This window comes from Pituophis catenifer, unplaced genomic scaffold, assembly GCF_029215685.1.
Source record: "Pituophis catenifer annectens isolate HBS135680 unplaced genomic scaffold, rPitCat1.0.hap2 SCAF_2, whole genome shotgun sequence".
NCBI classification, from domain to species: domain Eukaryota; kingdom Metazoa; phylum Chordata; class Lepidosauria; order Squamata; family Colubridae; genus Pituophis; species Pituophis catenifer.
In genome coordinates, this window is record NW_027256882.1 from 96,221,878 (window position 1) to 96,244,584 (window position 22,707).

The following is a 22,707-nucleotide window of genomic DNA, read 5'->3' on the forward strand; positions in this document are numbered from 1 at the left end:
TGAGGGATGATGAAATGGAGGATATATATTATCATAATTATATGAAATTTAACAGAGGTACACAAATGAAAAAGAAGTTAAATGTACAAATATTGGGGAGAGAAGTAGTACATTGAAACAGTAATAGTTAACTCTTATTGTCGTCACTGTTCATAATTTGGCAGGCAGTTCATTTGTCAGACTGAAATTTCCCAAGCTAACTGTCAGTATAGTTGATTTGATCTGCTGTGCCAGTCTCTGCTCCCTTGAATTTAAATTGTTAGTATTGACTAGACTACTAGAATTGGGGTACAAAACTTTGGACATCCATTAGATGACAGCCAAAAAAAATCCTGAAAACAAATTTGATTTTATCATCTGACGGTCAATCCAGGTTTTTTACCCAAACAATCCAGATCTGGCAAGCAATATTGTTAACTATTATTGCTATATTTTTGTTCTTTTTTTTAATTGATTGCAAGCAGAATTGAATCATCTAAATGCATTAACTGTATGGGATATACCTGTTTTTAATCAATCAATCTCTGTTTGCCAAAGACCGTCAGGTTACTGCCCAACATCTCTACATTCTATATCAAAGCTACTCAAGTAGAATGCATCTTTTTCTTGTATGTTTTATCCATATGAAATTGGGTACAGTAGTGATTTGAAAGCCATACTTCCTGCATTCAGTGGAAAGAATGCTGTAACGGGCCTGTAATTAAATACTTAAATATACAAATACATAACTGGAAAACGCAGTCACAGGAATCTATGTAGGTATCCAGTGATTAAGAAAATTTATATAAAAATAAAGAGTGAAACCGGTTAGTTAATAACACTGTTCAGGCAGGCTGATGACAATTTGCAGTTACTTTGCGTATTTTATTAATTTTCTCAGCACTTCTGGGTTGTTTGCATTCTAAATCTGGGCTAAAAATAATTTGTGTTGCTGTTTGTTTGCCTTGGCTATGCCCTAATTATTCATACATTTTCTCATTTCAACTGAAATGTTTGTGTAGAGACTATTATTTGTTAGAGTAGAATTCCCAGTTTGCTCAGATATCCATACAATGATGATAAAGGAACTGAGGCAGTGCTGAGCATTATTTGAAATCTAGTGTCTTTTGAAAGACAATCCCTGTTGATAATGTTTGTCCTGATTAGAGGTAGAATAGAATAGAATAGAATAGAATAGAATAGAATAGAATAGAATAGAATAGAATAGAATAGAATAGAATAGAATAGAATAGAATAGAATAGAATAGAATAGAATAGATTTTTTTATTGGCCAAGTGTAATTGGACACACAAGGAATTTGTCTTGGTGCATATACTCTCAGTGTACATAAAAGAAGATACCATTCTATATCGCAAGGTATTTTACTTTTTACATTTTCTAGTAGCATGGTGTATTTTTAGATTATAGAGATAAATCTTATTTTATGCATTGCCAGAAGCCTTAATGACAGAAGACTGAATACAAGTTTAATAAAGTTAAAGCACATACAATCTTACTAAAATGGAAAATGTAAGACCTACAATATAAAGTCAATAAGATCAAAGCATTTTGTACTAAACAAAACCAAACCTCATCAGCTGCCTAATGAGGTAACTCTTAAGTATGATACTTTCTGCTTTCAAGTTAATTATTCAAGAGCCTTTAAGCCACCCACTTACTCATCCAAGTTTGCAAGTTAATCCAACTGAGATCTGGAACATATGTTACACATTGACCTGAAGGAAAATATGCTTTCATTCACAGACCATAAAGCTTTTCTTCTATTAATAGAGGGATGAATGGCTGCCATTGTCTGCCATAGGTATATGATTTAAAGTACTTCATAGAATTTAACACGATTTTTGAAAGTCATGCTACATCATTTAGTTGTTGTTTTTTTAATTTGATTTATATGCCGCCCTTCAGGGTGGCTTACAGTGCATTAAGCAATAGCCTTTTTGTGTAAGCAATATACTTTTTGTATATTTTATACAAAGTCAGTTTATTGCCCCCACAAACTGGGTCCTCAATTTACCTACCTTAGAAAGGATGGAAGGCTGAGTCAACCTTGAGCCTGGCAAGATTCGAACTTACTTTAATTGCAGACAGCTGGTGTTAAATTACAGTGCCTTGTCCACAGAGCTATCTAGGCTCCTGTTTTTCATGAACAGTTTGGGTAAATACAGAGTTTATGAACAGGATACCAGATTAAAATATAATCACATTAATATCTTTGAATATCTTCCACTACCACCTGGCAGATGCAGTGAAATCTTAATTACACACTTTCTCATAGCATCCTCTCTTTTTTTGGCTGTGTGTTTAAAATCCATGTGAAATTCAAAGAAATGTGCAGAAGTAGTCACTTGTCAAGAAGTGAAAAATATACATTTATTTTTTATGTTAACTTATTTATATGGGTGCCCATCTACCAAAGGAACACTAGGTGGCAACATCATTCCCCAGATACAGTTTTCTACTATTTTGTTAGTGACTCATTGATTTTAATACAAATTGATAGAGAAGTGAGATTTTATAATTGGTTAGTTTTCAGAATTTTAGTACTTATTCCCTCTTTGCTGCTGTTAGGTTTTAAGCACGCTTGCCATTTACAAATAGATCAGCATTCTAACGCTAGGCAGGACATAAATATGATGCATTTCAATAGATAAATTCAATGTAAATTACTTTTAAATCACTTTCCTTCAACCTATTTATGCACTTAAGTTGCAATTTTGTACACCTTAGTGATGGCATCTCAGAAGATTATATGGAAGTATAGATTCCTCCATCCTGGGATGTAGAGAAAGCTCTTCCCTATATAAGGTGTAACAAAATTGGATTAGGAATGTTGTTGTCAGAACAATTTTATGTAATTGAGCTCTAACTTGTTTCATTCTTTTGAACAATACTAGTAAAACATCTTGCTTCTGTTTAATAAACTCTTCCTGGATTTGTTACTAAGTTTTGCAGTATGGTCACTAGATGAAGAAGTTTTCATAGATTCATTCATTTACAGATGATCCCTATATGTCCCACACTATCTATAGGTTTTGTCAACAATTTTCCTATCTGTCTTTCTTTGCATGAGATGACCAATTCACTATGCTTCTATTTACGGATAAATGACTCACTCTGTGATAGAAGAATCAGTGGAATCCAGATGAGGAAAGGCCCCAATTTTGTGCCTATTCTAGGCTACTGCCTGAAGCACTGATTATTACTGATTATTTCTGAAGCAGGCGTGGAGGAATATAAAATCTTTCTTTCAGAGAGAAGGAGAAAGGTCTGCTCATGTTTTCCAAACTGACAGGCAAAGGGGAAAAATAGCCCAGTGCTGTCTGATGAATTGGGGGTTTGGATCAGGGGTGAAATGCTCCCGGTTCAGACAGGATTGCCCGATCCGGTAGCGATGGTGGCGGGTGGTTCAGAGAACCAGTAGCAAAAATCCCTGCCCATCCCCCCATGCCCAGCTGAGCCGCGCGATCATTAGAGGCTTTTTCTTTTTTACTTTTAAAAGCATTTTTTCTACAACCTCTTTGGCCAAAGAGGTTGTAGAAAAAAAAATGCCTTTAAAAGCTTCTAACGATCCCAGCTGAGTTGTCTGATCACCAGAGGCTTTTAAAAGCATTTTTTCCTGCAACCTCTTAAGGTTGTAGAAAAAATGCTTTTAAAAGTAAAAAAAAAAAAAAAAAAGTTGGCCACGCCCACCCAGTCACATTACCTACCACCACCAAGCCACGCCCACAGAACCAGTAGTAACAAAATTTTATATTTCACCACTGGTTTGGATCTATAAATTATTCTATAAAGTAAGCTGCATGTTTTCCTTCACCATCATGATTTGTTTCAAATATAATTATCCCCATCTAACTCATCTAATAATGCCCTTAGGAATAGTGGAAGAAAATACTTTTTCTTGGCATCTCTGTAAAGTTACAGCCTTATTTTCTCCCACCTCCCATAGCCTTTTATTGTGTTTATGTATTTATTGAATTGTACATTATGCAAACATAGCACCATCCTTCTCACATGGGGTGAACTATGATTCAGAAGTACAGTGGCACATAATTCCAGGTATTAGAGGCTTAAGCTGACCAACCACTCAACCCAGTTTGGCTTCCCCAAAAAGGCTGTTTCTTCCACTGATTCCATTTATGGAGATGCAGCTTTCTGCTGCTTTCTCTTGTTTGAATCCTGCCGCTGCTACAGCTTGGTTGCAGTGAGGGAAAAGCCATTCCAGAATAGGCAGCAACATCTGTAGCATTAAGAGAGTGAGAACAGAATCATTGCTAAGATTGTCTTGCCATTTGATTCACTCGAATCCAAAGGCCAGAAAGTATTCTTAAATGTCAGTGTATTTTCTTCATTTCTGAATGGATAATAGGCAGGAACAGAAACAGCCGGATCAGCCTCCTGCTGTCATGCATGCTACTTCACATGCAATAGCACAGCCCAATCTTTTCCGCATGTCCTTGTGGCAAATAGAATTGCCAGTGTAGCTGAAAAGAAAAAGAGGAAAGGGGATCTGGACAAATCAGCTCACTTTGAAAGCAGTTGTGTTCCTCCCTTTAAAAAAAGAACAAAGGGCAAAGGTGAAAATGTGTTCCATTTTTTTTATATGTGTATAAAATATATGTATATCACATATATTACAGAATGTACCTAATCAGTGTCACTAAAAACTTCATAAACATAGTCCTTTAATATCATTGCCATGAAATGGCACAAACTACAGGTAGTAGCAATAGCAACAGCATTTAGACTTATATACCGCTTCACCGTGCTTTTACAGCCCTCTCTAAGCGGTTTACAGAGTCAGCATATTTCTCCCAACAATTTGGGTCCTCATTTTATTTTGGGTCCATCTCAGAAGGATGGAAGGCTGAGTCAACCTTCAGCCTGGTGAGATTCGATCTGCCAAATTGCAGGCAGCCGGCAGGCAGCAGAAGTAGCTTGCAGTACTGCATTTTAACCACTGCACCACTGTGGCTCATGCATTGTAAATAGTCCTCTATTTACAACCACAATTGGGACCAGAATTTCTGTTGTTAAACAAGATAGTGGTTCAGTGAGTCATAGCCATTTTTACAACCTTTTTGCTAAGGTTATTAAGTGAATCATTGTGGTTAAATATCACATGTCATTAAATGAATCCAGCTTTCCCTATTGACTTTGCCTGTTGGAAGCCAACTAGGAAGCTCACAACTGGCAATCACATGACTCTGGGATACTGCAACCCATTATAAATATATGCTGTTTGCCAAGTGCTCAAATTTTTATCAATGACTGTAGGGATGCTGCAATAATCATAAGGGTGAGGACCAGTCATAAAGTTTTTTCAGTGCTGTTGTAACTTTGAATAGTTACTAAATAAATGATTTTAAGTCTAGGACTACCTGCACATTAGTCACATTAATAAAAAAAATTATCCTGGTCCTTAAATTTCCTTAACAGAGGGAAGAAAAGGTATTGCTTTACTTCACATACCGTATTTTTCGGAGTATAAGATGTACCTTTTTCCCCCAAAATAGAGGGTGAAAATTTGGGTGCGTCTTATATTCTGAATGTAGCCCTGCCCAGCTTCTCAAATGTAGGTTTCTGAGGCTGAAAAAAGCATCAGAAACGAAGCTTCAGAAAAGAAGCCCCCAAACATAACTTCAGAGGGTTTTTTTCTGAAACAGAGTTTCAGAAGTTTCAGAGGCAGAAAAAAAAAGCAAAAAAAAAAAAAAAAAAAAAACAAGGCACAGAGCTCACAACCAAGGAACCTGTTGCTAAAATTCATCTCTGGGAACAGCTGATTGGAGGTATTCCTGGAGGCCGATCCACCTGCCAATCAGCTTTTTTCTTATTTTCCTCCCCAAAAACTAAGGTGCATCTTATACTTCGAAAAATATGGTAGTTTTTTTTTTTTTTGTTCCTCATGTAAGAGGATTGGAGAAGGAAAAAATAATGAACTTTGAGTAGCAAGGACTTGATTCATCAGAAACTATAGAAGCTATTTGAAGTCTAGTTGGAGACTTATAACTTGGAGTGTACAAACTGTCCAATGTCAAAGAACTATTATTTTAGAGTGATAATTGCTTAGTGATGCAAGTAAAGTAGTTAGATGTGGAAATTTCAGTAGATATTGCAAAATGAAGTTGTCATTTATTTGGCCAATACAGGGGGGGGAGTCTAAATTACGTTTTGGATTCTTAGATCTTTGCAACCTAAATCAATACAAAACGCTTATTTTAAACATGGTTTGTATATCTTATGCAGCTTGTTAATGGAGTACCTCATCTTGGATACAGATGTCGGAGTGGCTTTAGTGCGAACCTTTCATCTCACCATTTTGTGAGTGACAGTGTGTGGCATTCAGTCTTCTTAGAAGTGAAAAGCCATTCCATCCATTTGCTGGTTGATGACATGGGAAATGCCTCTCTCCACCTCCCAGAGAACTGTAGCATTTCCCACTCCACTAGAGATCTGTTGATTGGAGGACTAGTGCAGCATCATCAGCTTCAGAGAATCACTGGTGGGTTCAGGGGTTGCCTGAATGCTATTACTGTGGATGGAAGAAATCTGGTGGTTCTACCCAAAGAAAAACGATCCAGAGGGGTGGTTGAAGAATCAAACATTAGGCAGTGCTGTCCACACAGTGGTGCCTGTAGCAGCAACCCCTGCCTTAATGACGGACTCTGCAGTGAGGTACAACATGGAGGTAAGTGTAGTTTGGAGCAGCTCATTCTGGGGAAATTACAAAGACTTGTGAAATATCTAGGTAACTGATCACAGACGCTTCTCCTTTCTCTTTCTAGTTAGTTAACCTCTATATTCCAAAGTTGTGTGTTCTGAAAAGGCATGAATTTCTGGGGGATAAAGAGAAGGGACAGGCAAAGTGAGCAGGTTGAATGTTTTCATGTTTTCTTTGTTATGAATCAGTGAACTACATGTTTAAACTTCCATATTCAGGATTTTCCCTTCATGAAGGAACTGATAGGCTCTAGCAGTAATGAAATATTGTTGTAAACTGCCTTACAACAGAGTGGTTCTGGTGGAAATAAAGGTTTATTATGGGTGAAAAGAAATTGCATGAGCTTCCAGCAGAGTGGATAGAATTTAAAATAAAAATGATTATGTTCATGGGTGAAAATGATGTGTTCAATAAGGGAAGAAGAAATTCAGTTGCCCTAAATCTTTGTGTAAATAATTTCTCTACAATGGTTCTTCCTTTATCCTGGTCACATGGAAATGACTTTAATACTAATGTCTGGCAACGGAAGGCGTCTAGCAGGAAACTCTTGGAAACACCTTCTCTAGGGTTAGATTCAGTTGTGCACTTGTTACATCTGCCTAAAGCCTGCTGCTGCAACTGAGTGGCATGTCTTGACAAATAAGGAACTAACACAAAGTGGACTACATCCCTCTTGCTTTCCTAGAGCTCACAGTGACAAGATCAGAATCTCAGCACCTCATTTAGTTCATCTGTCCTTCATAAACAAGGTTCACCAAGAGAGAGGGTGTAAGTTTAAGTCCATGCAGATTTCTATACAGGTCAACAACATATGGCTGAACTGTACTTGTGAATTTACAATACATTTCACATCAGTGTTGCCACCTGCAGTGTCAGTTGTGCATGTAATTCTAGTTAGCAAAGTGATTTAAGTGGCGACATCATATTATCCCCAGCTTCTTAATGGAGATTTCAATGCATTAAAAAAGGTTATTCCTTGTGAAGAGGAACTATACGCCTAATTCTTATAACTTGTCATAACATCACCTGAATTATATTTTAATTTTGTATATGGCTGCCCTATCCACTTTTAAAAAATAAATCTATTTTTGCTTTTATTTGACCTATTTTCATTAGGTTATGTTTGCACCTGCTCCACACAGTTTTCTGGAGATCACTGTGAAGTGGCTGATGGCCGTTGTGAAGGAAATCCCTGCTTACATGGAGGGACATGTGAACTTTCTGAGAAAGGTGGCTATACTTGCCGTTGTCCAGAGAGATATTGGGGGGGAAGGTAAGACTGTTCTCTCAATGCTGCTTTTGTCCTTTTGAACTTCAGCAAGGACATTATGCCTATATTACCTGCATTGCACATATTCATCTCACAATGAATAGCGCAGTGCAATAGCCATGTCTGTTTAGGAATATATGAATAACCAATTTTAGAACATTTAAAAAAAAAATTGCTCACCTTATCTCAAATGTTATAGAATCATTGACAATTATAATTAAGATCTATTTGCTTATCCTTTTATTCTTTCAAAAGAAAGATTGATTGATTGATTGATTGATTGATTGATTGATTGATTAAATGAATGACTAAATGAACTGCTATGTAGACAAATTAACTGTTGTGATTGTATAAATAAGCAAGACTGGAGATACACTATCAATGAATACTTAAAATTAATTGCTTTGTTGCTGCTGTGAACATTAGTACATGACTTTAATTGTATTGTGATTGTGTGATTTCGTGTCTCTTACGTGGCATGCCAATTTTAACTTGAGATTTTACGACTCTGTTTATATAGATGAATGTTTTATAAGAAATGCTCCCCTAATTATACTATATTTTATGTTTGCTCTCTCTACTCAAAGTTCATACTAATATATCAGGATCTTATGGAAGAGTTAGGTGAGGTCCGGCTGTTTTGAACAAAGCAGCAATCATATATTTAATATCTGCATGGCCCCAAAGCTCTGAAGATCATGTAGTTATATTTTCTGAACTTTTTGGGTTTCCACTTAAATTCAGATTCACTGGAACAGCAATCCTATGTGTTGAGCTCCACAGATCTCTGCCAGTTGAGCAGATATGATCATGACTGGTATTTCAATTTTTCTCCCACTTCCCAACCCATGATTCAGACCCAGAAATCATCCTTGAGGGTTTCCTTAATAAGATTAAGATTTCTAACATTTGGATACTGCTCTTCTGAGATCAGAATTCTCACTTTATTTCAGAGGAGGACATTTGGAAAAAAATTCTATGGACCTGGGATAACTTGATAGGGCCTGAAAATTTCTATGTATCTAGAGGGCAGCATTGATTTCTGCTTCCTAATTTTTCCTAAACTTCATTCATATATTGTAAAGGAATGAACTGGACAAATAAACTACATTTACAAATGTGCAGAAAACAGCAATATACTTATATGTCCTTTTTTTCTAAAGGTCCTGCTTTTAGTTTCATAATTAGAGTTATTGGTATTTGCTTGTTGATTTATCATCTGTCTTCTATCACAGGTGTGAAAAAGTTGCTGAGAAATGTTTGAAAAATCCATGTGAGAACTCAGGACGTTGTGTGAATAGTGAGGGTGCTCTTCACTGCATCTGTACAGATCACTTCCAGGGAACATTCTGCACCAAAAGAATTGGGGTTCCAACTATTAATCCATCCAGTGAGATTTGGAAGCCTGAAGGGATTGCCAAAATCTCTGCTGGGTTATTAGGTATAGTCATCCTGGTGATAGCTATTACAATCATCTACAAACGCTACTGCCACAAAGTCAAAGCTCACAAGCCAGTGGCCAAAGAAGATCCAGACCTGCTCTCCAAGAGTGAATTCTCAAAAAGTGTTGGGGTTGGCACTCAAGGTCTTCCACCCATTGAACTCAATATTCTCAACAATGGTCATCACAACCATTTCAGTGCTCTAGACCCAGCCAAGTCTTCTGTTGTGCCAGAATTCACCACCTTCCATTCAAGCAATGTGCAGAAACAACGGGGTGCCATTGTGTGCAGTGTGGCTCCCAATCTCCCAGCTGCTGCCCCCTTATCTATCACTGATAATGATTCTACACTGAAGAGTTCCTGGACTGGAGAAAAAATGGGTTTGTTTTATTTTTGTTTGTTTTATCTTTGTTTGTTTCTCTTTCCCCTTTCCTCTGTTTCATTGGATCTTTCCAAGTAATGGTGTTTCTATGCTCTAAAGCCACACTAGTTATTCCTATATTTTGGGGTATCTAGCTCTCCTTTTTCATAACAGTATTATGTTATGGTGGTATCAGTTTTGTCACATTTAAAACAGAAATATGCATTTCTTCAATTCCCTTTCCAGTTAGTGTACTGTTGCCCTGCACATTGAATGTAGTTACACAAGTATTAGCTAGTTATCAAAATATATCACATCAATCATCAAGAGCAACACAACATAGTGATAAGTAAGCTCTAAGTAAATAAATGTAGCCAGTGTTGAAGTTTCTCAACTAATTTTCAAATGAGCTAAATAGACCAGTTATATGATTGATCTCTTCCAATAACAATATTCTTCAATATCAAAGTTATAGTAATGGATATACACCTCATACTAAAGACAGCTCATGTTAAAGAAAGATATGCTTTATGCAGAAAGAGAAATTTCATAGACCATTTCTATATGAACTTGGACAAAGCACAAAGTAATAAGGATCAAAGAATTAGAAACAAGAATCATATTCAAAGGAAGAAGTCTATATATAGAGTTAAAGAACATTCAAATATATAAGAGACAAATTAAATTTGTACCAAATTACAACTTTTAATATGAGGAAAGAAGAAAAACATAAGTATTTGAGATATTATCATATTAAGTGTCAAAATGGTGATGCACAAAATGATACACAGCACAAGATGTTTTTGTGTATCTTCAGAAATAGTGGAATTGTAGGATATAGTGAGCATGAGTAGCTGTTGGAAACAGCATTTGTATAGTAAATAAGAATAACAAATAACAGTAGTGCTAATGACGAAACCTGATAGGTTTGAGTATTGATAGTATTGAGTGTAATTCAGTTCTGAAAATATCCATCAATATACTTTGTTTATCCTGTCCCTAATTCTATCACTGTTTGATTCATGAATGAAAAATCTTTGTCAAGAATTTCCTCAAACCAGGTATTGTATTGTTCCAAAATTAGAACTATAGTAGCTTGCTAGGCCTTTAAAAATTGTTTTAGTTCCTGGTGAGATGTTCTCTGTGAGTAGATAATTTTTTATTCATGCTTGGCAGACTTTACAGTTTCATATAGTTCAGATTCTTAATTATATACTATTTAAGAAAGCAAGTTTCCCCGTGGCAGACCTTCAGTCTCCACATTATGAAAAAAAAAAAAAAAAATGTGGTTAATATGAAGATGTAGTGAAATAATAGTTATTGCAGATTACACATTTATTGAGAGATACTCATAAGCTTCTGGTTTTATTTCAGTGTATCCAGGAGAAACAACCTACTGGCCACCAAGATATCAGTCAACAGACACTCAAGAATATCATCAATATGAAATTATTGAAACTCCCCTTCCACCTTCCCCATGCCATCGACCTCCTCCTCCTCCTGTAGACGCAGATCCAGCTGGCCTTTATGGTGGCTTTCCTTTCCCACTTGATCAAAACAACAAGCGGGCTCCTATTCCGCCTCGCTACAGCAATCAAAATCTGGAAGACTTCTTACCCCCTGGCTCTGCTGAACTACCTTCTTCCCAGTGTCAGAACGAATACACTGCCATCAGCTACTACCCTTCTCAGTTGGTAGAAAATGAAGGGCCACTTTACCATCCAGACAATGGGTACAAGAGGGTTAGCATGAGACTTAGTGTGGCCCAGCCCTCCTACGCAGACTGTGAAATCAGGCCTGTACCGAATGTCAGAACTCAGCCAGCATTGCCTTCTAACTATGAGGGCTCCGACATGGTGGAGAGTGACTATGGAAGCTGTGAAGAAGTGATGTTTTAAAAAACAAAACAAAATACAGTGTGTCTGCATTTGCAATGTGCCTGAAGGAGAGGACATTTAATTCAAGTATACATTACTGAAGTGTGCAACGTTTCCATTTTAACAGCAACATCTTTCCCTCCGGGGTACCTATGCTAAATGATAGCATTGATGGTTCTGCCCGCAGTCCAGCCCCATTTTTCTGACTTGGGTAGGACTCCAAATGGATCATGTTGCTGTTTTATAGAGTTGGATTGTTATCTGGACAGAAAGATGGAATTGCAAGATGAAAGCACTTTTAGTGAGTGCTGGTAGCAACTGTTTTTCTCGGTGTCACAGTGATTCCTTGAAAAGCAAGTTGCAAACTACAGCAGTTCTGTTTTGTTCATGTATCTCATTCCAAAAATGGTTACATTTTATTGTAATGATGCAACAGAAGGCACTTATTGGTTGTCCACTGTAAAAGTAGCAAAATTGATAAAGTGGATTCTTGCTGTAAACATCAGAGAGATTGGAACTAAGATATTATTGAGTAGCCGTCAGAATTTTTTAATGGTGCTTTTATTCCATTTCCCAATTTATTATATTAGAGCCAAGGTAGTGCAGTGGTTAGAGTGTAATACAGTCAGCTGACTGCTAGCTGCAGTTCGGCAGTTCAAATCTCACTGGCTCAAGATTGACTCAGCCTTCCATCCTTCCGAGGTGGGTAATATGAGGACCCAGATTCTTGGGGACAATATGCTGATTCTGTAAACTGCTTAGAGAGGGCTGTAAAAGCCGTATATAAGTCTAAGTGCTATTGCTATTCCTAAGAGCCAAGATTTTCATTGGTCTAAAAACTCCCAGAATAGGACAGGCTATCCTTGAGTTGTGTCAATGGTCATTGACAGGGGAAAGCATCTGACTGAAATAACACAAAAGTTTATGAAAGGTGAGTGTTGCATTGGCTTTAATCTAGGAATTTGTTATTTCTAGTTAGAAATAATATACAAGGGTTCCATACTAATCCAGAAAAGGCACTAATGGATTTTGTTTGATGGGCACTACCTTTTTTCTGATACTCATAATTTTCTAGAAATTGTTATCAAGAAACTATATATTCCTATTTAGGAAATAATGAGAAATTTTAAAAGGTTGACTTATCTACATTGATTTGAATATATTCCACAAACCACTGCCTTAAACTATTCATATTATGGATATGGTACATATGCATATATTGTGCAAAGTTATGTATGAGAGAGAATGTGTGAGAGAGTCCATTTATGAGTTTACATAGAAAAGAACCAGACAAAAAGGAATTATTTAATACAAGGCTGGGCCATATTTTAAATGCACTGTATATCTTTGGTTAAATTTCTCTGTGAGAGTTTATTGTGAATATTTGTTTATAAACAGCAATAAAGAATTTTAAAATGTTATACGTGTACTGGTAGTAGAAGAATGGGTGGTATTGTAGATAATCAATAGTCTTTATAGCTCATTGTTTACTTAGGGGAATGGATTGTGGAATTTTTATTTTTACTTAAAAGTCTCATCTCATTATGCCATGAATCATAGAATCATAGAGTTGGAAGGAACCTTGGAAGTCTTCTAATATAACCCTCTGTCCAAGGGAGGAGTCCTTATACCATCAATAAAGTAGTAATCCTGATCCAGCTATAAGAGCTTTCCAGACATAACAATTGGTGGTGTCTTAAGTTTGTTGCACATCTCTATCTCAGGAGATGTATGTGCCTAGTTCATATCATGTGCAAATAGATTATGATGAAGATGAACTTAGGTATCTGATTTTAAACTACAGGACCATGACAAATACAGTGCAAGAAAGGCAATTATTCATTTGTCTGCTGATAACAAGTTATAGCTACAAAAGCTAGCCAATTTCTTGACTTCTATAAAATGATTTCAGAATTATATAAACTTATATAAAGTTTATAAAATGCATATAAAACCTTTATAGTATATAAATATTTTATAAACTTTATAATATATTGTAATGTATATATTACATCATATATAAACTTTATAATTTATGTATAAACATATAAACTTTATATGACATTATATAAAGAATTATATAATTCTTTCACAAAAGTGCTTTAACCCAAGATTTTCTCGCTCCAACTTTCCAACTAGAAAAGACAAATGCAAATCATCTATGCTGCATTTCTGATATTAATATATTCTGCATAGGGATAATCTCAGCTAATTCTTTAGTGTGTTCAATGCTATCCGCTTCAGTGACTAAAGCTGATCTCATGTATGCTAGCTAGAACATTAAGCTCAGTAATATTATGGCCACCTTCAACAACGAATTTGTTTTTATAAAGATGATGGCCATTTTGGTGTAAGATTAAGAGGCTTTATCTGTACAGACCCCATGTTATCTTTTTAAAAAACCTAAATTTTATCTTGTCATCCCATGATAATAGTATAAAGATAGCAGTTGATCTGCATCACTGGCCGTTTATTATATTATTGAATGACATTATTAACCTAGTTGCAAGAGGGTCTGAGGTAAAAATGGCTCCAAACACCAGACGTATTGTCATCACCATCACTTATGTTGCTTTAGTTAGAGTTTCCTTAGCCTTAGTTTCTTTCCATGCCTGGAAAAAATTAATAACCGCCTCGCTTAGGTGGCAATAAAACCACAGGAGAAGCTGCTTTCTCAGCTGCACTCTGGAACTTCACAGGGACAAGGGAACCAAAGGCCAGAACTGGGGAAAGGAGGTAAATCTGAAATTGAAAAAAAGCGGGAACTTTCCCTAAGAACAAGCAGAGCGAAAAAGTGCAAGTGGAAACCACACCTTGACTTTACATCTGACCTTGATTCATCTGTTCACTCGCCTTACTACAACATCGTGGGGAGGGAGCAGCAATCTGACCGCCATGAGCACGACCAGTCACGAGAAGACCCATGGAATGGGCAGGCAACTCCACAGGACTAGCTCCTTTGTGCGCGACTGCTGGAAGGCAATTGGGTCGATCCCAGGTGAGCACGGGTCTGCGTCGACTACAGCAATGGGGGGGGGAGCACTTGGGAATGAATTGCAGAATCACAGAATAGGAAAGGACTTCAGAGGCATTCTAGTCCAACTCCTTCCCAGGCAGGAGACCCTCTACCATTCCAGACAAGTGGCTGTCCAGTCTCTTCTTAAAAGCATCTAGTGATGGAGCACCCACAATTTCTGAAGGCAAGCCATTCCACTGGTTAATTGTTCTCACTGACAGGAAATTTCTCCTTAATTCTAAAAACGTAGATTAGTTCGAAGATCTAGAATGGACTACTCTCCTTTCCCTTCCCAGAAAAATCCTCTAGCTGAGAATGACCGGATGCCATAGCACGATTCTGAAAGGTCCAGCACTTGGAAATGGTTGATATAGCTTTGACCCCTTCTTTTGCTTTGCCTCCTTGAATTGGCAGGTTGGCTCAACACTCTTTGCTTCCTCCGAAATTACTATAAAAAAACAAGATTTGAGAAGTCCAGACCAGGTTCCCAACCTTGTCAAGCTTCTGCAAAGAGTGAAGCAAGATTTCTCCCCTTTTAAAGGGGGCAGTTTGGGGACCTTGTTTTTGGCATGTACCTAAGAATGAGTTCCTCAGTTCCTCGCTTCCCTGGCCCCAGAATTGCCAAGGTGCCTGCAGCATACAAGTAAATGGGAATGGAAGAGGAAGAGTTGCAGAAGAACTACTCTGCTGGTTGGGAAGGGAAAGCGGCCTCTATCTTGTGTGTGGTAACTTTCCTTGCCTTTGTCCTCCAGATTACCATTGCTAGTCATCCTGGGGAACTTTTTGGTGATTCAGTTAGTCTGCAATAACAAGAACTGGGGAAAGCAGGTAATGGAAAAGCTGCCCACAGCCCTTGATTTCCAAGGCTGCCCCATAGACTAGAACCCCTGTCTAAGTGACCTAGACAGTTTTTTGTCCCTTCCACTCACTACTACAATTTGAAGAAACAAGTTTCCCACTTGTTTCAGATCACAGCTGCCATAATGCCCTGATGGCACAGGGGTTAAGAGCTGTAGTCCAAAAAACACCATGTGCAAGAGTACAAATGTTGATGGTATTCTTTGCAGAAGCACAAAACTGAGAAGAATTAAGATTGATTGTTCTGTTGCATGTATGGAAGATATTGCTGACTAGGCAGGACCCATTGTGGCCCATCTTCCTTGCTCTGGGAATGGAGATGCCAGATGGATCAGTTCCTGCTCATTGAAGAAAGTCCTATTTAGATATTCCACAAAGGGAAACAGGGGGAGGAGACCTGTACTCTAGGTTCTCCTACTTGTATTTTGCTTATCGGGATTTCTGTAAGAATGTAATCATTGCAAAATCATTATAGAATAATTGCTTTGGATGAAAATTTCAATCCTTTCTCTGAGATCAGTATGAATTTCTTCTGCTGTGATTCCCACACACTACCTACATTCTGAGGAGCTATGAGCAGCTATGCTTGTTAGCAAAATTGGAACCAATAGAACATTTCTAGTCAATAGTGTATAGCCTGCCTTGTTCATTGTTTTTCCTGGTATCTTAAAGAATGAACAAATTCCTTATAGCATACACTTTCCTTGTCCCTTTATGGATGTATTGTCATTCTAACTGAAGCCTCTAAGAACATTAGAATTGCACCTTTCCATGATCCTGTTTCTCACAGGTCATAATCATCTTTTTCTGTTGCTGTTCCCCCAAAGATTGATACTTGGATTCCAAAGATAATATAAAACTGACATGAGTAGCAGCCATTGACAGCTTCATCCACCCCCTTAAAAGACAGAATAATAGAGTTGGCAGAGACTTTGGAGGTCTTCTAGTCCAACCCCCTGCCCAAGCAGGAGACTCTGCACCATTCCAGACAAGTGGCTGTTGTGATTCTTTTTAAAAGTCTTCAGTGATGGAAGCACCCACAACTTCTGAAGGCAAGTTATTTCACAGATTAATTGTTCTAACTGACAGGAAGTTTCTCCTTAGTTCTAGGTTGTTTCTCTCCTTGATTAGTTTCCAGCCATTGTTTTTTGCCTTCTGATGCTTTGAAAAATAAATTGAGCAGAATACCTTATGCCACCAAGCTTGAAATTTTGGGCTTGGACAACCTAGAACTACGCCACCTACGGTCTGACCTAAGCGTAGTACACAAAATTGTCTGCTACAATGTCCTACCTGTCAATGACTATTTCAGCTTCAACCACAATAATACACGGGCAAACAATAGATACAAATTCAAGGTAAACCGCTCCAAACTCGATTGCAGAAAATACGACTTCAGCAACACAGTGGTCAATGCCTGGAATGCACTACCTGACTCTATTGTTACATCCTCAAACCCCAAAAACTTTAATCTTAAACTGTGTACCGTGGACCTCACCCCATTCCTAAGAGGTCTGTAGAGGGCATGCATAAGTGCTTTCATGCCTAAGGCAGGACTTGAACTCACAGTCTCCTGATTTCTAGCCTGCTTTTTTCATCATTAGACCAAATTGGTTCTTGGAAAAGGCTATTTTATCTTATTCTCATCTGTCTTTTTGTCCGTATAGCACAGAAAGCAGTTTTTTTTTAAATTTGATTTATATGCCGCCTTTCTCTGGAGATTCAGGACGGCTTACAGTGCGTTAAGCAACAGCCTTCATACTTTTGTATATTTTATACAAAGTCAGCTTATTGCCCCCACAAACTGGGCCCTCAATTTACCTACCTTAGAAAGGATGGAAGGCTGAGTCAACCTTGAGCCTGGCAAGATTCGAACTTACTTTAATTGCAGACACCTGGTGTTAAATTACAGTGCTTAGTCTGCAGAGCTATCCAGGCTCCAGTTATAAGAAAATTTACAATACCTTCTTAGAAAGATATGCAGTTGTTTAGGCAATCGATGAGTATTCGTTTATGAAAAAAAAACATTTTTATGATATATAAAACATTTTATGGTGAAATGTCAATATTGTTGAGATGAATGGTACATACAGTTAAAATGTAATGAAATATACTATAATATAAACATGTTAATAATTAAAAGGAAATTTATACTTCCTTGGTAGTAACACAACTCTTTTGGGTCTACTGAATGAAATTTCATATTAAATGATCCCAAACTGTGAAGCCAATCAGAAGACAAGTTCTAACTTCTCTACGATGCTACTCGTATATAGTGGAATGCTGCTAGAGTTCCTCGGTTCCTTGTGATATTTTTTTGAAGAACCTAGAAAGTACATTTAATTTTTTTCTAACTGCAGCCAGTTACATTACATAAATTTTTATAACGATAGGCAAACCTGACAAAAACTAAAATAAAAGCCCAGACTCTGTATGATACTTTCAGTTAGAAAGCATAGTTCTACACACTTTGCAAACTTCTACGGACTAATTCTATGCCAAGTATGGATCAGTTTATTATTTGTTTGTTTGCTTGTTTTAACACAATAAAACAGTTTTATGCAAGAAGCTGAATAGTTGAGTACTTTCAGGTTCTCACTGCCAGGAAATTTTTCCTAATTCTAGGTTGGATCTCTCCTTGATAAATTTCCATCTGTTACTTCTTGTCCTGTCTTCAGGTGCTTTGGAGAATAGATTGTCCCCCCTCTTCTTTGTGACATCCCCTTAAATATTGGAACACTACTATCATGTGACCCCTTTTCTTTGTTAGGATAGATATACCCAGTGCCATACAACCGTTCTTCATTTGTTTTAGTCTCCAGTTCCCTAATCATCTTTGTTGCTCTTCTCTGCATTCTTTCTAGAATCTCAACATTTTTTTTTATATAAGTCATTACCCAGCTAAACCATGTTTCTCCTTTTATTACCTGTGATAAGAAAAAAAAAAGTTTGTAGAAAACCGTGGGAAGGTTTCGAATGGAAAATGCCACTGTTTGGACTTTTGCAATGGAATTGTACAATAAATACTAGGGCTGGAAACACCCTCTGAGTTTTGGTCAAAGGTGAGGAGCACAGAAGGTGTTGTTTGGATCTGTTTCTTGCTCTCTGGCATATAATATTGAACTACACTATAATGCACTATCGGAGTTGTGTGTCTTCCTTCTTTAACCTGGTCTCTATAACCATGAAAATGACATGTGTAAGTTGCATATTATCCCATATTGCAAGGAAAAATGATTTCTTCTCAAGTGAACAGTCTTTTTATTGGGATCCCAACTCTTAGAATTTCTATTCAGTCAGGCCCTTGATCAATCAGGGAAAAAAATGAGTGGACTATCACTCCTTCCAGTAATAAGATCTGAATTAATTTCCTTCCCTAAAAGTTATAAATAAATAGCTGAAGTGTGCAAGGCTGTGAGAAGACCTGATATCAAACTTTCTTCTAGACTAATATGAACATACCTAGTCAATGTAATGGGGATGAAATATGGGAACTAGCTCCCAGAACAAAACTATTATCCAAGCATGTATGGATTAAAGCTATCAATTTCAACCCTTCATGCTTCATCTTAATTAGGGGTTAAGAGGTAATTTGGGGTAGAAAACTTACTTTGCAAACAGGTTGTCCCAGACTCAGTCTTCAGAATTTTCAACTGGGGCCAGCTCAAGACAACTTCTCTTGTTCCTTTATGGGAAAATGGATGCCTTGGGAAGGATATAAATTCCATTGTACTCACAAACATACTTGTGTCTAAAATTACTTTGGTCTTACTCAAAAAGTGGTACCAATGCTGTGTTGATTGTCCATACTGACAGTTTCCAGGCAGTGGTGGATTTCAAATTTTTTTAATACCAGTTCTGTGGGTGTGGCTTGGTGGGTGTGGCTTGGTGGGCATGACACGGGAAGGATACTGTAAAATCTCCATTCCCTCCCCACTCCAGGGGAAAGTTACTGCAAAATCCCCATTTCCTCCCAATTTCCTGAGACTTGGGAGGCAGAGAATAGATAGGGGCAGGGCCAGTCAGAATTTTTACTACCAGTTCTCCGAACTACTTAAAATTTCCGCTACTGGTTCTCCAGAACCTGCTGAAACCCACCTCTGTTTCCAGTGCAGTCAAAAGGATGGCAATACCTACAGGAAGGGAGACCTCTGTTTTTAAAACTGAAAAATACTATGTTTTGAAAAGGAGTATTCAAAATATGAAGAGCAGGTTGGGAAAGGCGTCATTTCTGTGCTTTTAATTTGTCAGTTTTTTTAAAAAAGGGGGGGAACTGAAGGTGTAAAGTCCTGCTCCAGATGTTTTGGGATTGCACCCAAGGTACCTATTACTATTGGTACTATCTTTGCTTTCTTTTGTCACAGTCATTCTATTTCTATTTGCAGGTCTTTCCATTTTGTGATTCCCCTCCCCCCCCAGCTCTTTCTCTTTTGGTTCTGCTGTCTCCATGTACTACCACATCCACTATGCAAACTTTTTGTCTTTCTTATCAACAGTTGATAAGTCTGGGGTCTTATGTGGCAGATGCTTGTCTGTTTTAATTCTAAAGCTCCAGAACATTTTAGCATCTTCATTTTCTATACTTTTGTCCATTTTGTGGTCCCACCAGTTCTTGCTTGCAGGCAAATGATATTTGTTGCAGATATTTCAGTGCAGCATTGCTACTACTTTGTCATGCTGTTGTTTGTAGTTAGTCTGTATGATCTTCTTGCAGCAGCTAACTAGATGGTCCAGTGTATCTTTAACTTCATTACAGAGGTGGCATTTGATGTCCATTGCTGTTTTTCAATTCTAGCTTTGTATGCATTTGTTCTTAGGCTTGGTCTTATGCAGACAGAATTGGTCCCTCTGTCTCTCTCTTCAGTTTTCCATCTCTTAGCTAGGTTTTTTTTATTATATGCTTCACCTGTCCTTTTTTAATGTACCAATTATGTAATACTTTGCCTTGTTAAGTCTGTTTTCTATTCTTCATTTGGTTTTTCTTGTAGGCCAGTTTGGTCTGTCCTGTATTCAGTAAGCCTTCATGGTATACTAGCTTCAGGGCATTTTCATTATTTCAAATATTATTCCAATGCCCTTTTTATTCTTCAGCTGTCTGATGTACTTGCAGCATTCCACACCCAATTTCTTTTATAAGTAGGGTCAGTCAACATGCCTAGATGAAGGGCATGATTCATTGTCATTATTTTTCTGGCCTTCTTATCTAGGGCTTTTTGTTCTGTTCGAATTCAGTCCACTTATCCAGCTTTATATCTAATGATTGAAATTGCCCAGGTGTTAATTGCCTTGATGGTATTTCCTCCATTTATTATTCAGCATGAAAACATTACAGCAATTAGGGCACTGAATCAAAGCAGGCTTGATTAGCAAAGATGCTGAAAATAGCTGGATGAACATCAGTTGAAGGGCATTCACACACATGCACAAACCCAAAGCAGAGCTTTGATCTAAACAAAAACATTTCTTAGAGATAACCCCAGTATATTCCTAAAGTGAAATCCAAATAAATGTCTTGCATTTCAAAATATGATTAAAAAGTTGTTGACTAGATACCATCAATAATGCCAATTCAATGGGCACTGCATTCCAGCACTTGCTTACTTGTGTCTTTAATCACAATGTGACTAAATTCTTAAGCAAAAGTGTTTGGTCTTTCCTTTAAATAGCACGAGTCTGATTTTCATCTGTGGCACTATTTCTGTCTTAGTTGTTGGATTATATCCAATGACTTGAAGAAGGCAACATTGCTGGATTGTTGTTTCTGGGAGAGATTAAGGTAGAGGGACCACAAATATTACCACTAGCTTTATTTTCTTTCTTCTGCTAATGGACTTTGGTGATGCCGACTTTGCCAGCAGTGTCCATGAGAAAACTCAGTGGGTCTCTTGGTGTCTTGGATTAGGTGCCATTTTGCAGAACCTGGGCATAAATAGTTGGAGGATGAATTTTTCAAACCTGCATTCCTATTGCCATTGTCTTTTCCTTTATTGTGGTAATTAAAAAAATATTTAATACTTAAAACAAATATATTTACATCGGCCAATTTTTTATGATAAATTGGGATATATGTAGCCTTAAGAATTTGACTATCAACACCTTTACTTTTCAGGTCTTATGACTTAAATTGAGACAGCAAGAACTTTTTTCAAAATATCAGAGTCCCCTATGACAAAACATGATTTTTTTAGGTTTGTTTTGGTGAAATATGGAATATCCAAATTCTGATGGAAACAAATGAGTGGGTGAGTTGGAAGTTTCGTTCCAAGATCAAGCTTTTTTTTATTCCTTGCAGACACCTAATTCTTGACTAAAACATCTGTTAATGGATTTTATGCAAGTAGAGAATGCATGAAAACTACTTGCCTAAATAGCACTAGCACTTAGACTTACAGTATATAACCACAGTGTTTTACAGTCCTCTCTGAGCAGTTTACAATGTCAGCATATTGCCCCCAACAATCTGAGTCCTCATTTTACCAATCTCAGAAGGATGGAAGAGTGAATGTACCTTGAACTCCATCAGGATCAAACTCCAGGCTGTGGGCAGAGTTGGCCTGCAATACTACATTTTAACCTACCAGGGATCCTAAAATTCTATACTCACAATTAATCTAAGCATACTTTAAGACCTATTTTATCCCAAATCACCACCCTGAGTGTAGGTTGGGCAAAGCTTCCAGGATTAAGTGTCTATTTGAACTTCAGTTTCTCCAATCCTGCTCCAACAACCACTACACCATTCCAAGTTCTCACTGTCTAAAGAACTGGAGCACACATTTGCCTGAAATACTCTTACATGCCAAGCAGGAATATCTTGTATTGCAACTTTCACAGTTGTTGTGTCTTGTCACAGGTTTATTAATTTTAAAATTGTGAACAGTTGTTAATAACAATGGCTGTGTTGGTTTTTTGTAGTTTGTAGTTCAGATACCATGTTGGGGAATAGCCAGTGCATGTTTGTTATTACTTTATTTTTTCCTCTTCATTAAGTATTACAAATTATAAGCAATCTGAAAAAGAATCAAATAAAGTCACCATGGAACCTTATAATACAGTAAAAAAAAATTGAATTTATTGAATGAAACATCCAGTTAAGTATATCATTCAGTTACAGCATTATCATACATAACATCACCTGCATCTCTTCCAGAGTACACCCAATGTA

At 37.3% G+C, this 22,707-nt stretch overlaps 1 protein-coding gene across 1 annotated transcript in view; it reads left to right on the top strand.

Annotated features, from left to right (window-relative positions):
* The window catches only part of FAT2 (FAT atypical cadherin 2), a 73,571-nt gene extending 61,882 nt beyond the window's left edge, over window positions 1–11,689 (top strand). The window contains exons 20-23 of the mRNA XM_070933863.1: window positions 6,244–6,685; window positions 7,835–7,991; window positions 9,224–9,810; window positions 11,166–11,689. Coding sequence (XP_070789964.1) covers window positions 6,244–6,685; window positions 7,835–7,991; window positions 9,224–9,810; window positions 11,166–11,689 — 1,710 coding nt within the window. The remainder of the gene's footprint in view (window positions 1–6,243; window positions 6,686–7,834; window positions 7,992–9,223; window positions 9,811–11,165) is intronic.
* The last annotated feature ends 11,018 nt before the right edge of the window (window positions 11,690–22,707 follow it).